At 38.1% G+C, this 15,802-nt stretch overlaps 1 protein-coding gene across 1 annotated transcript; it reads left to right on the top strand.

Moving 5' to 3' along the window:
* The first annotated feature begins 1,739 nt into the window (after positions 1-1,739).
* LOC128639645 (trypsin-like) lies at positions 1,740-14,620 on the top strand. The gene is made up of 5 exons (XM_053691772.1): positions 1,740-1,794; positions 3,800-3,950; positions 6,080-6,333; positions 6,818-6,954; positions 14,471-14,620. The coding sequence occupies exons 1-5, from the start codon at positions 1,755-1,757 to the stop codon at positions 14,618-14,620; spliced, it is 732 nt and encodes a 243-aa protein (XP_053547747.1). The 5' UTR covers positions 1,740-1,754.
* Positions 14,621-15,802: the final 1,182 nt, after the last annotated feature.

The following is a 15,802-nucleotide window of genomic DNA, read 5'->3' as shown; positions in this document are numbered from 1 at the left end:
AGCTCTCTAACCCTCCCCCCACTAACTATTAGTCACCATTTTGCGTACTGGCAGCTGTCTGCTAGTACCCACTTTGCAAAATAACTTTATTTATTTATTTGAAACCTAACATTTTCTGTAGTGTAGCTGCCCCCCTCCATACCCTACACCCTCCCCCTTCCAGATTACCCCCAGATCACCCCTCGATCACCCCTCCTCTGCACCCACCACCCTCTCCCAGCAAAAAACAAAACTCCACAATTGCCTTAGATCGCGCACCCGGTATATAGAACAGCCGGAAGGAAGTTCCCCAGTGATGGGCCGCCCACCCACCTCCCTGCAATGGCTCCCACCCACCAACGATCGGCACCATCACTGACCGATGCAGAGAGGGCCACAGAGTGGCTCTCTCTGCATCGCTGTGCCTAAAAAGGTATTGCAGTGATGCCTCAATATTGAGGCATCACTGCAATACCTTGAAAGCGGCTGGAAGCGATCAGGATCGCTTCCAGCCGCTTGAAACCCTTAACAACGTACAGTGTACATCGCTGTTCTTTAAAGACCAGCTTGTGTAAGACGTACCCTGTACGACATGCGTCGTTAAGGGGTTAATGTCCTTTGGTGGCTTTCTAATTTTTCTTAAACCCGAGATCTCTTATCTTTGATCCTTAACTTTTTTGTGTAATATTTTTTTTAAATATTTTTATTAGATACTGTTATTATGAGTGTAACTGTATTTTGCAATTTATTTTTTCATATTTTGTGCAAATTTTTAGTTTCAGAAACAGTTAACCATAGCTCTGAGATCGCTGTAAGAATTGAAACATAAATTGCAATTTTCCTCAATATCAGAACAATAGAAAATGCTTGTGAAAACACTATATCGCTTGCGCACAAATGCTTGCACCTCACTTGTAGTATAGTCCTTTGTATCCAGAAGTAGCAGAAATTAGAATTCTCTGGTGAGTGGAAATGGATAGAAAAAAATGATTGACTGTGTGCAACTAAAATAGAGAAAATGAAGGGGCAATATGTAGATAGCAATCTAAAGACTAGCAAAGTTCATGACTTTTAATATTAGAGACAACCAGTAATTTTGCCACCATCAAGCTGAATATGCTGATTGTAGATGGGCTCTATTAACAAAGAGATGAATTGTAGGTGATTTAAAATCGTTCATTAACTATGCAATATCAAGGGCCAAACCCAATGAGTATCTCCTGAAAGATGAGCTGAGTCAGCCCTGCACAATGCATAGTTAATGCTGCATAAAATTCACCTGCAATTCTCATATTTTAGGTTAAGAGTACACAATATTAACTGTGCCATGTGCTGGGCTAACTCCGCTATTCTTACAGGTGATACTCACTGGGTTTGGTTCTTTATAATGCACAGTTAAGATTGGAATTGAAATGTTCACCTGCCATTCCCCTCTTAATGAATGGACCCCAGATGAATTTAAGTTCACTACTTAATTTACGAATACTGTAGAGTTTTTATATTTTCTCGTATTTCAGAAGTGAGATTTATTGCCTCTCTTGCATCACTGTTCCCGGGTTATAATTTTATAGCTTTGTATGAACATGTGCAGTTTACATGACTACGTGATTAACTCTTCATACAAGGCCAGAGATAAACTTTCTAATGACCTTCTGCATGTCATGTGTATCTTATTTACCTTGTTTGCATACATTAAATATAGAAAATATGGGGAGATAAAGATTAACAAACTGTATAAAAAGCAGCTTTTTCTTCACCCAACATCCATTGTCAACATGAAGTTCCTTCTGATCTGTATGCTCCTTGGAGCAGCTGGTAAGTTCTCTATCACATAAATATTTATACTTTTTCTTATCTGAATTAGATATAAAACTGCTTAACATTTTATGATTATTTTTCTGCCATTTATAATTGTTAATGAATCTTTAATAAATCATAAATACATTGGTTTCTACTAGGGACTGAATAATAAACGTTTAGATTTAATCAGGAAGTATGAGTGGGTAAATGCAGTTTTTCTTTTACATTTGGCATTTGACTGGTGAAATATTTCACTTGAACTGTAGTTAACATTTAAATTCTAAATATAACATTTGAATATTGTATTTGAATGATAAATTCCTTAAACTTACACTCAAGTTTATGCTAATGTTACATTCAGTAAAAGGAAGGTTAAGATTAGAAAAACTAAAATAATTTGGCAATGATTTAACATTTGCTGAGAGTGAAAATTTGCAGCCACAATGGTTTATTTTTAACAAAACATCCAAAACTTTCACTCATGCATTAGAGGAAGCAATGAGATCATTGAGATGCCGTATGCTAAAGGAATTCACCACTAACAAGTACTATGAGTTAATAAGTAGGGATGGGCGAATGTTTCTAAAAATTCGAAATTTAAAACAAATTTTTATACATTCGTTCGTTCGAATCGAATTTCGAATGTTTATATAACATTCTAACATTCTATTTTCGAATTTTCGTTTTCGAATTTTTCAATTAAAATTCGAAAATATTCGTTCGAATAATAGAATGTTTAGCTATGTATTCATTCAATTTCGAAATGTAATATTCGAATTTGAATGTGACATTCGAATTTGAATGTGACATTCAAATTTGAAATAGTATTTCTAGTCTACAACTGTGTTTAATAAATGTAATATTCGAATTTGAATGTGACATTCGATTCGAATGTGATATTCGATTCGAATGTGACATTCGAAATAGTGTTTCTAGTCTACAATTGTGTTATATAAATGTAATATTTGAATTTGAATGTGATATTCGAATGTAACATTCGAATTCGAATATAACATTCGAATTCTAATGTGACAGTCAAATTCGAATGTGACATTTGAAAACTGTAATAACATTCGAAAATCGAATTTTTAAGAATATTCGTTCTTATCAACATTCTATTATGTAAATCGAATTTCTACAATAACATTCGTTCTAACATTCGAATTCGGATATAAACACATTCGCCCATCCCTATTAATAAGTTAGTAAATATACTTTATGCCCCTGGTTTACAATATTAGAGCTTATTTGCCAACACGATTTATTCAGCCAAAATTATTCAAAAGAGTGATAATTGATATGGATTTACACCAAAATGCAGGATTCCTTTACTCAATATATTATTTGCATGACTCTTGTCTCACTTGTCACCAGCTCAAGTAACAGATTGTTCATTTACTTATTTTGGATAAAATGTGAAAAACGCATATGAAAATCAAATCAATTGTCAAAGTGATAAATTTACAGAATTATAATGTTATAAACAATATTTAAAGAACAAGAAACACATTTTTTTTTATTCTAAAAGAACAAGAAATTCTAAACAACTTTCCAATTTACTTTTATTATCTAATTTGCTTCATTCAGTTTTTGTGGTATTTAATATTGCGCAAGTGACTGCATGTGCAATGCCGCCCTCTGCTCATGCAAGGCCAATCGCGCATGAGCAGGGGTCAATCGCGCATGAGCAGGGGCTGTTAATCCATTAGACTTGTCAAGGGTGATTTTAATTCACTAGCTAAGAGCTGGTGTACAGTTTGAGAAGCTGCATTCTGATGACCACTACTTATTAACTATTGTCTACAAGCTCGCTCATGTGAGTGTGCACTGAAGCGCTCCTAAGCTGCACAGGCAGCTTGATAATTGGAGCCCTCTGTCTGAATCATGAAAGTTTAATTTGAACTTTACTGTCCCTGTAAGTACAATTAACTAACAACAAACTTGTAAGAGCCTAAACAAGATATATGATACCTGTTATATGTTTAAGGCATCTCACCCTGCTTATTCCTCCTTTTCTCAGCTGCATTGGATGATGATAAGATCGTAGGAGGTTACACCTGTGGTAAGAACGCTCTTCCATTCCAGGTGTCCCTGAACTCCGGTTACCATTTCTGTGGTGGGTCCCTGATTAACAGCCAGTGGGTTGTGTCTGCTGCTCACTGCTACAAAGCGTAAGTCATATGGATTGTATAAATATACATTACATGCAGGTTTATGGATCATGTAGTATATTGTAAGCTTCCATACTTCAGTATTCATTACATTATTTGCAATAACTGCTAATATCTGGTGCATCTACCCAGATATCCTAGATCCAGCCGACTGGTCTGCAGATCTGATCAGGTTAAGACAATGCTCCAAAGACACAATTATATATTATTCTCTCATGGAAAATATAAATATTTGGTATTGTCAGTATCAAGTAATTAACACATTATAGATCACATAGTTGCCTTTATTTGTTCAAGAAAAAAAATCAACAATTACATTATTTTGCTCCGCCGTCCAATGAAGGTTACTATTAAATCTTGTGAGATTTCAGCAAAATACAATAAGATTGCAGTAAAGCAAAGTGTGAGGAAGATGATTGGCTGTTTTTTTCACCATGGAAATGAGAGTCAAGTGAAAGATCTTCCATCTGTGGAGAAGTCAATGTGATATTTTCTATTCAGCTTTTTACGGTTATGCTGCATCATTTACATATCTGTATCATGTTTCTTTAGTTATGAAGTGACCTCTGGAGTATTCCGAGATGACCACAAACATAAATATAAATATAAACTCTAGCTTTGAAGTCACAAAATAAATATAAAAGCATTTTAAAAAGACTATAAAAGACAGCTTTGAGCATATGACAATGCCATGGTGAGAGGATTTATCGTTTGGTTTTTCTTGATGTGAAACCAAGCACACAATTAGGATTACCTACTATCATGAGGGAATGCAGAAATCAGGATGTAGTTTTAGGGCTTTGCATACTTTTCTTTATGCCATTAATGTGTCTTTTTAAAAAGTCAGGGATAAAACATACTATTTTTTACCTGCCTATTAATGCATTTGACGGCTTTTAACGTTTTCCTCTCAGAGAGTGAGATTTCAATTGTTAGTTCCCACGGGAATAGGGCCCTCAATTCCCCCTGTATTTGTGTCTTATCGTATTGTTTCTCCACTTTACTGTTATCCTTGTACCCATGGGAAGCGCTGCGGAATCTGTCGGCGCTTTATAAATAAAGAATAATAATAATATAGAGTCATTGTGCAATATAATGAAGAAAATGAAAATAATAGTACTACAGATGGTTTAACCATTACAGCAAAACATGTATGTGCCCTCAGTTCCTATGTCCTATTGATACACCAGACACATTAAGAGTTAAAGGGGATACCACAAATGATACTTGACTAGTGAAAGATCACCTGCAGTGTCTCCTGGAAATAACAAATAAGATACTTGTTTTATCTAAAGCCAATAACCATCTTGAATATGTCCCACCCTACAGCTCTCTCTGCGTCATGCCGACTACATGTATAATTCTTTAATCGCTAATCCCCAGCAGATATAAAATACAATCACAGTCTCCTCCCCTGCAGATCTCATATATATTCCTCATATATATATAGTACTCAAAATTCTGTTCCTTGGTGTTCTCTACTGCCACCAGGTGACTGTCTTAACAATTGAAAGTATTTTTAAATTAAATACAGTGACAGTTATTGAGCCAAAAAATTGGTCATTGTGGTTGGAGTAGTGGTACGGCCCTCTAAAAGGATGGGCCCATCCTCAGCTGAGACCCCCACACACCCTTTTGTGGAAGGATTGAAAGAATATAAAGATTTGGTGACATATCTGAGAATGGGAGAGTGTTACACATTTACTAAAGTCTCACCACTCTAAATACTATTTTAGATAGATAGAAATAGCGAGTAAGAGAGAAAGAGACAGAGAAAGACGAGTAGGAAAGGGAGGCATAGAACAAGAGAGGGGAAAGGAGAGAGAACAAAAGAGACAGAGAAAAAGAGAGAGGATGACATGTAGGGGAGAGAGAGGATAGAAAGTGGTTATAGCATTTGATTCTTATATTCAACATTGTCCTAAAAGACTTCACAAGAACTGCTGATGCAATGATAAATGCCGAAAGCGTATGCTGTCAGCATTTATCCATGTGCAGCGGACATGATACGCTACATCGTATCATGTCCGCTCGCACTTTCATAAATCGGCCCCTAAAAGTAGGTACTGTCCTTATTGAGTACAACTGATATGCATTTTTCATGATTATTTGAATTATCCCCTTTGCAGAAGCATCCAGGTCAGACTGGGAGAACACAACATTTTTGTCAGTGAAGGTACTGAGCAGTTCATCAATTCTGCCAAGGTCATCAGACATTCTGGTTACAACTCCTGGACCCTGGACAATGACATCATGCTCATCAAGCTCGCCTCTCCTGCTACTCTCAACTCCTATGTGAACTCTGTGGCTCTGCCCTCTGGGTGTGCCGCCGCTGGCACCAGCTGTCTGATCTCTGGATGGGGAAATACTCTCAGCAGCGGAAGTGAGTAAACCCATCAATAACCTATACAATATTATTACCTCTCTTAAGAATTCCATTATTATTATTATTATTATTATTATTATTACTATTATTATGTGTTATTTATAAAGTTCCAATATTTTACATAATGCTCTACAAAGGTTCATAGATTCATGGGGTAGAGTAGAATTCCTATATTGGCAATTAATACATTTGATTCAGAGATCTTATGGTGAAGTCTTATTCATATGAGCCTACAACTGCCAATCCTCTATACCATCTGAGGTGGGGAAGATGAGCAGAGGACAGGATTGCATAACACAGTCTTTAACTACCACCAGATGATTCTCCATAACTGTAGTTTAATTTGACAGAAAATGTCCCTGCATGGGTATTTGTCTGCCCACACCTTCTTAAATGGGGACCATTGTGTTTAATTAGAGGTATGTATTTCTACATCAGAATAAATTTGAATATGCTTAATTATTCTCACCATTGTTTACAGCCAACTCCCCAGATCTCCTGCAGTGCGTGGACGCTCCCGTTCTGACTAGTACCCAGTGTAGCAATGCCTACCCCGGTGAGATCACCAACAACATGATCTGTGTTGGATATCTGGAAGGAGGCAAGGATTCCTGCCAGGTAACTCCTCCTACCACTGCATAAACTTGACTTTTATCGTTTCTCTATGAATAGGCGAGTTATGTTGGTTTTACAACAAATTTAGTCTATTGTATAAACACTTTTTTTGTACTATACATACAGATTACAAGATAAATCAATAGCACTTTTAGTTTTGGTCTCATTTTACAAGTTTTAAGTATTTTTTTTTATTGTTCAAGCGTGCTAACATCTGGATGTCGGATAGCAGGGTGCACTAAATCCTTCACATAATAGACTTTTATGGGGGCACTCTGAAAAGCTTGTGTCAGCTAAAATAGTGGAGATTTTAACTTAGTTACAAATACACATTTAAGCGTTTCACATTCCAGCACCTTATGATATACCATTGGTGTTAAAAATTGCGGATAAAACTTTTTGTTAAAAAAACAAACCTTTATTTTACATTCAATATGCATAAGTATTGTCAGCCGTAAAGGACCAGCTCAGGATTCAACCCAACTGCTAGCGTGAAAAGTAAAAAACACACGCTAGCACACTGAGAAATATCCTGGACGTGACCCACTCAGGATTGAAGAAAGCAAATGTCCTTTTAAGAAGATAAATAAACTAAGTGAAATTCCTTTAGCAAGTAATAAAGCAAATGTCCCTTTAAGCAGGTTAGTAAATAAACAAGGATTCCTTTTAGCAGGTTTGGATAAGCAAGTGTCCCTTTAAGCAGGTTTAGTAAACAAACTGAGATTCCTTTTAGCAGGTTTGGATAAAGTAAATGTCCCTTTAAGCAGGTTAGTAAATAAACAAAGATTCCTCTTAGCAGGTTTGGATAAAGTAAATGTCCCTTTAAGCAGGTTAGTAAATAAACAAAGATTCCTCTTAGCAGGTTTGGATAAAGCAAATGTCCCTTTAAGCAGGTTAGTAAATAAACAAAGATTCCTTTTAGCAGGTTTGGATAAAGCAAATGTCCCTTTTAAGCAGGTTTAGTAAACAAACTGAGGTTCCTTTTTGCAGGTTTGGATAAAGTAAATGTCCCTTTAAGCAGGTTAGTAAATAAACAAAGATTCCTTTTAGCAGGTTTGGATAAAGCAAATGTCCCTTTAAGCAGGTTAGTAAATAAACAAAGATTCCTTTTAGCAGGTTTGGATAAAGCAAATGTCCCTTTATGATGATTATCAAACAAACAGATATTCCTTTTAGCAGGTTTAGATAAAGCAAATGTCCTTGTATGCAGGTTAGTAAACAAACATAAAATCCTTATTAGCAGGTTAGGCAAACTGGCAGAGAGTATTCAGGCAAGGATTCAGGCAAGGGAGACAAAAAGAATTACTCACACAGGTCCGGTCCGGGAGATAGAACAGAGAAAACAAACGGGCGCCAATTCAGATCTCCCGCCGAGATTTGAAGGCAGGGAGACTCTGACGTCAGGAGGAGAGCCAGATACCGCGTCACGTTGCTAGGCAACGTGACGTGATACAGAGGGGATCTGTGAGCCGCGGCGACACGGCAATGAGCAGATCCAATTCATGACAGCACCCCCCTCTCAAGGACCCCTCCGGGGGACAGGACCAGGCCTAGCAGGATAAGCTTTGTGAAAGGCTTTAATCAAAGCAGGGGCGTGAACATGCCGGGCTGGTTCCCAAGTCCGTTCCGTGACCGGATAACCCTTCCAATGGATGAGATAGTATAGTTTCTTGCCACGAAGTTTGGAATCCAGAATGTGAGCAATCTCAAACTCAGGCTGTCCCTGTACCAAGAGAGGCGGAGGTTTGGGCAGAGATTTAGAAAATCTATTAGATTTCACCGGTTTCAGGAGAGAAACATGAAACACAGGGTGAGTTTTGAGAGTCTTGGGAAGAGCAACTCGATATGCAGTAGAACAAACTTGACCCAGTATTCGGAAAGGACCCACATATCGAGGCCCCAATTTGATAGAAGGTTGTTTGAGATGAAGGTGACGAGTAGAAATCCACACCTTGTCTCCAGGACGAAAATTAGGAGCCTTCTTCCGTCTGCGATCAGCAAAAAACTTGTATCTTTTAGAAGCTTTGGAAAGAAGATCACGTATTTTACGCCAATGTCGAGTTAATCTCCGAGCAGTTTGATCAGAAGCAGGATTTTCAGAAGAGGAAGTATACAGAGGAAATGTTCTGGGTTGAAATCCATAAGCTGCAAAAAAGGGAGAAGACTGAAGAGATGAATTGTAACGAGCATTATGGGCCAACTCCGCTAAAGGAAGATAACGAGTCCAATTAGAATGATGATGGTCCACATAATGTCTAAGGTAAGTCTCCAAACATTGGTTTACTCTCTCGGTTTGACCATTAGACTGTGGATGATGAGAGGTTGATAAAGAGATTGTAGTGCCAAAATGTTTGCAGAGCCATTTCCAGAACCGAGAAACAAATTGTACCCCTCTATCGGAGACGATGTCCAAAGGAAAACCATGTAATCTCACGATATGCAAAAGGAAAAGCTCAGAAAGTCCCTTGGCAGATGGAAGACCAGGCAAAGGAATGAAATGGGCAGACTTCGTAAACCTGTCAACCACCACTAAAATAGTGTTGTTTCCGGCAGAAAGAGGAAGGTCTGTAATAAAATCCATAGATAGATGGGTCCAAGGCTGGTGAGGAATGGGTAAAGGTTGAAGTAAACCAGAAGGGAGTTGACGAGGAGCTTTATTTGTAGCACATTGAGTGCAAACTGAGACATAATCTTTAACATCTTGAGAGAGAGTAGGCCACCAGACATACTGTTTAAGATTCCGAGTCGTGTTACTGACGCCAGGATGTCCAGAGAGAGGACTATCATGAGCCCAATGGAGAATCTTTGGACGGAGACGTTCAGGAACAAATAATAAACCGTCAGGAGATTTAAAGGAAGAAGGAAGATCCTTTTGAGCAGACTGTAACTCCTGTAAACAAGAGGTTGATAATTGAGCTATGACTTCTTGTGGATGAAGTATGGTACCAGATTCTGGAGTAGAGGTAGATTGAAACTGCCTGGATAAGGCATCCGCTTTTATATTCTTAGAACCAGGAATATAGGAAAGATTGTAATTAAAACGTGAAAAGAATAAAGACCAACGAGCTTGTCTGGAATTCAATCGTTTGGCAGTTTGGAGATAAAGAAGATTTTTATGATCCGTGAGTATGGAAAATGGAAAGGTAGTACCCTCCAACCAATGCCTCCATTCGTCCAGAGCCATCTTGATGGCTAATAATTCCTTATTGCCAACGTCATAATTTAATTCAGAAGAAGTAAATTTCTTGGAAAAGAAACCTACAGGATGAATCTTACCCGTGTCAGGTATTCGTTGGGAAAGAACAGCCCCAGCAGCAACAGAAGAAGCATCCACTTCTAGGATAAATTGAAAATCCGGATTTGGGTGACGGAGTATGGGTGCAGAAGAAAAGGCCTTTTTGAGAGACTCAAAGGCCTTAATAGCCTCTGGGGACCACTCTTTACAATCTTGCCCCTTTCTAGTGAGTGACGTGAGAGGAGAAGTAATAGTAGCAAATCCTTTGATAAATTTCCTGTAATAATTGGCGAAGCCAAGAAACCGTTGTAGAGCCTTAAGAGAATCAGGTCTAGGCCAATCCAAAATGGAAGAAAGTTTATTCGGATCCATTTCAAATCCAGATTCAGATATTACATAACCCAAGAAGGGTATGGATTTTTGATGAAATGAACATTTCTCCAATTTGGCGAATAGATGATTGTCTCGTAACCGTTGCAAAACCTTCCTGACATGGTGTACATGATCTTGATAATTGTGAGAAAAAATTAAAATATCGTCAAGGTAGATAATGACGAAGGAGTTCAAAAAATCCCGAAAGATCTCATTGACGAAGTGTTGAAAAACAGCAGGGGCATTACACAACCCAAAAGGCATAACCAGATATTCATAATGCCCAAATCGAGTGTTAAAGGCTGTCTTCCATTCGTCTCCTTTGCGCATGCGAATAAGGTTATAAGCACCACGAAGGTCTAGTTTGGTAAATATTGTAGCTCCTTGAAGATAAGTGAACAGTTCAGGAATAAGAGGCAGAGGGTAACTATTCTTGACTGTGATTTGATTCAAACCCCGATAATCAATACAAGGTCGCAGTCCTCCATCCTTCTTTCCCACAAAAAAGAAACCAGCCCCAAGAGGAGAAGAGGAAGGTCGAATAAAACCTCTAGCCAAACTATCTTGGATATATTCCTCTAAGGCAACATTCTCTGGCCTTGAGAGCGGATACGTCTTGCCACGAGGGTAGGTTGCCCCAGGAAGTAGATCAATGGGGCAATCAAAAGTACGATGTGGGGGAAGCCGTTCTGCTTCTTTCTTGGAAAAAACATCAACGTAATCTTGATAAGGTGTGGGTAACGACCCAGAGGTGTCAATAGTGAGAGCAATGGTGAGAGGCACTTTCGTGGGAATCTGAAGACACCTATTTTGACAAGTATATCCCCAGGAAATGAGTTCGCCTTGAGTCCAGGAGAATACAGGATTATGTAACTGGAGCCAGGGAAGACCCAATATTATGGGAAATTGAGGAGTCGAGATTACATCAAAACATATTGTCTCTGAATGAAGAATTCCAACAGAAAAGAGAATGGGTCTAGTAGCAAACTGGATAAGTCCGGGACCCAAAGGATCTCCACTAACAGTGGAGACTGGAATAGAATATTCCTTTTTGCTTAATGGAATAGAGTGAGTAGTTACAAATGTGGAATCGATGAAGACTCCTCCAGCACCAGAGTCAATAAGAGCTTGAGTATGAATCCTGTCTCCTCCAATTTGAAGAGTAACCGGAACAAAAAGTTTATTATTGAGGGAATGAGATCCTATTTGGCTTAACTTAGTTCCCTGGACAGAAGTTAAGCCCTGGCTTTTACCGGTCTGGTAGGACAATCTTTTAATAAATGTCCTTTAAGGCCACAGTATAAACACAGTCCAAGAGATCGTCTCCTCAGACGTTCAGTTTCAGTTAATCTAATGGTGCCAATTTCCATTGGTTCAGTCTGATCGGAAGGTGGAGAAACGGGAGTTAAAGGGTTTGAGATACGAGGTACCAGACGAAAAGGACGATTAGAAGCTTTCTGATTTCTCTCTCTTTCTTGTTGGCGTTCGCGGTATCTGGAATCGAGACAAATACAAAGATTTATCAGAGCCTCTAGAGATTCTGGGATTTCACGATAGACCAACTCATCTTTGAGACGTTCAGAGAGTCCTTTGCGAAAAGCTGCTCTAAGAGCTCCCTGATTCCAGGTAGTCTCAGAAGCTAGAGTGCGAAATTCAATGGCATATTGAGATACAGGTTGACCACCTTGTCGTAAGTCTAGAAGAGAAGCTTCAGCAGCGGCAGACCTCCCTGGCTTATCGAAGACATTTGAAAAGACAGAGAGAAATGTATCCACATCCTGGAGTATTGGATCATTCTTTTCAAGCAAAGGTGATACCCAGGCTAAGGCTCTACCTTTCATTAAGGATATAAGGAAAGTGATTCTAGAGGAGGGAGTTGCAAAGAGAACTGGACTATTCCGAAAATGAAGGCGACACTGATTCAAAAAACCCCTACAATCCTCAGGATTCCCATCATATTTGTCCGGAAGAGGTATCCTGGGACTGAGCTGAGCTTGTGTCTGATTGGTAGGATTCGTAGGGGGAGAGGGATCCAAAGGAATAGGATTAGGAGGTATAGGAGCAGCCATATTCTGAAGTAAAATAGTTATCTGATCCAACTTTGCGTCCAAGGATTGTAAGTGGGTAGCATGAGATCCCAATAACTGTCCCTGGTGGGTCACGGCCATGGATAATTCAGTGGGGTCCATTTTTATGGCCCGTTTGTAATGTCAGCCGTAAAGGACCAGCTCAGGATTCAACCCAACTGCTAGCGTGAAAAGTAAAAAACACACGCTAGCACACTGAGAAATATCCTGGACGTGACCCACTCAGGATTGAAGAAAGCAAATGTCCTTTTAAGAAGATAAATAAACTAAGTGAAATTCCTTTAGCAAGTAATAAAGCAAATGTCCCTTTAAGCAGGTTAGTAAATAAACAAGGATTCCTTTTAGCAGGTTTGGATAAGCAAGTGTCCCTTTAAGCAGGTTTAGTAAACAAACTGAGATTCCTTTTAGCAGGTTTGGATAAAGTAAATGTCCCTTTAAGCAGGTTAGTAAATAAACAAAGATTCCTCTTAGCAGGTTTGGATAAAGTAAATGTCCCTTTAAGCAGGTTAGTAAATAAACAAAGATTCCTCTTAGCAGGTTTGGATAAAGCAAATGTCCCTTTAAGCAGGTTAGTAAATAAACAAAGATTCCTTTTAGCAGGTTTGGATAAAGCAAATGTCCCTTTTAAGCAGGTTTAGTAAACAAACTGAGGTTCCTTTTTGCAGGTTTGGATAAAGTAAATGTCCCTTTAAGCAGGTTAGTAAATAAACAAAGATTCCTTTTAGCAGGTTTGGATAAAGCAAATGTCCCTTTAAGCAGGTTAGTAAATAAACAAAGATTCCTTTTAGCAGGTTTGGATAAAGCAAATGTCCCTTTATGATGATTATCAAACAAACAGATATTCCTTTTAGCAGGTTTAGATAAAGCAAATGTCCTTGTATGCAGGTTAGTAAACAAACATAAAATCCTTATTAGCAGGTTAGGCAAACTGGCAGAGAGTATTCAGGCAAGGATTCAGGCAAGGGAGACAAAAAGAATTACTCACACAGGTCCGGTCCGGGAGATAGAACAGAGAAAACAAACGGGCGCCAATTCAGATCTCCCGCCGAGATTTGAAGGCAGGGAGACTCTGACGTCAGGAGGAGAGCCAGATACCGCGTCACGTTGCTAGGCAACGTGACGTGATACAGAGGGGATCTGTGAGCCGCGGCGACACGGCAATGAGCAGATCCAATTCATGACAAGTATAACTGAAATACATTATTTAATATATTGTTATCTTTTAAAATGCATATTTATAAGAAAAAATGTTACATTAGGTCTACAAAAGTGCAACATTTTCAGCACTATTTACTTTTGAGCTTGAGCGCAACACTTCTAATAGCGCTCGCTGTACTCTATTAAATGTATAGCGCTTACAAAAAAATGTCAGCAACGTAAAGATTCTTTTATAACCTTTTTTTTACCATCTATTTGTAATACTAGAATTACGCTATTTTTAGTTCCTGTCAAAGCACAAGATAGCGCACCTGGCTTTATCGCTTGAGCTCAGCTTGTAGACTAGTCCTCATTATTTGTCTTGTATTCTGTCATGAACTATAGAACTACATTTTGAAATAATTATTACGTGCAATTCTATATCCTTAATGTAATGTTGACAGAAGACAATTCTTAATTTAGTGGCTGCTTTGTAAAATGTCTTAAAATATCTAGAAACACAGAAATATGTATTTTTATGTTTTGAAAAATAAAATGAAATAATTTTAAGTAGGAATTGTCCCCAAGTATTTTGTACTTTAACTTTTGTTTCAAGTCATGTCAACAGTCATATTGTCTCTGATAGAAGCTTGTGCAATTAGTATATCAATCTTTCCTGTTCCTGCAGGGTGACTCTGGCGGACCTGTGGTGTGTAACGGACAGCTGCAGGGTATTGTCTCCTGGGGCTATGGCTGTGCTCTCAAGAACTATCCTGGTGTCTACACCAAGGTCTGCAACTACGTCTCCTGGATCCAGAACACCATCGCTGCCAACTAAACCATACTTTATATTTCTTCTCTCCTTACTCTACATCTTAAGTTGGTGAATTACTCTAAACACAAATGTAATAAATTCTTATACAAAAAAATAGTTGTGTCTGACATTTTCATAAGGTTTTTAATTTAGTTATTATTATTACAGATTAGAATATTGCTGCGTGCTACAAGTTCAATTTGTGTCATCAGATGTTCTTTCTCTTTTTTGTTATTTTGTGACCAGAAATGGGAGTATTCAATGACCAAATAAACTTTTAAAAACACTGACTAGCGTGGACAATCTTTTGCCTGATGTCCTATAATATGTCAGTTTGTTGATGGACACTTAGAAACAAGGCAATACACAGGTTTATGCATTTACTCCATTACTCAAAGGTTTTTTAAAACTTCAATATGCTGAATTTATAACTTTTTGCTGACATCATAGATTACATCATTAATAGAATGATAAAAAAGTGACTTATGACATCATTAATTTAATAAACAAGGCATTACTGGATATTAATGCAGTTACTGTCTGAAATTATAGTTTTTTTAGAGAATGAGACTTAACATATTAAATCCACCGGATGTTGAAGGAACCACTATTTCACATGCACGTTTTGTTTATTGAAAATAAATCTATTATTTAAAAAAACTTAATACTGAATTTCACAATGTAAATATAGTCAGTAAACTAATAATTAGGGTTGAGCCATGCGTAAACCGTAGAGATTAAAATCATTTTAATGTTTCACTAAATTGGGTCCTATATAAACTGTTTAGTACCATGTGCAACTGGGGGCAAATAGAAAAGTAAGATAAAGTAGATTAAAAATTACAAAGAACAGTAATACCAAGAATATTAACCCATTGAGTGCTAACGGCAGCTCTGAGCCGTCGCAGAGTTTCCCACTGAGCCATCACCAGCACTCTCCCACCTTGAGGGAGATCTGGGGCTCCCACCCGCTCATACCCCAGCGATCGGGCCTGCATAGTAACAGGCATTGAGAAATGGGGTTGAGTCCTTAATTCCTTTGGAAACTGATATCTTAAAGGTACAGTTTTAAAGAAAAAAAATATATTTTTTTTTTTCTCAGTTAATTTGACTGCAATATGGACTTAGAGATATTGCCTCCTGTTGCATGCAAGCTTTGTATGAATAACCAAGTTTAAACCCCTTTGCCTTTTTGTTCTCTTTGTA

Source organism: Bombina bombina, chromosome 9, assembly GCF_027579735.1.
Source record: "Bombina bombina isolate aBomBom1 chromosome 9, aBomBom1.pri, whole genome shotgun sequence".
Classification (NCBI taxonomy): domain Eukaryota; kingdom Metazoa; phylum Chordata; class Amphibia; order Anura; family Bombinatoridae; genus Bombina; species Bombina bombina.
Note: the sequence above shows the minus strand (reverse complement) of the source record. Positions and strands in the feature narration are given on the sequence as shown.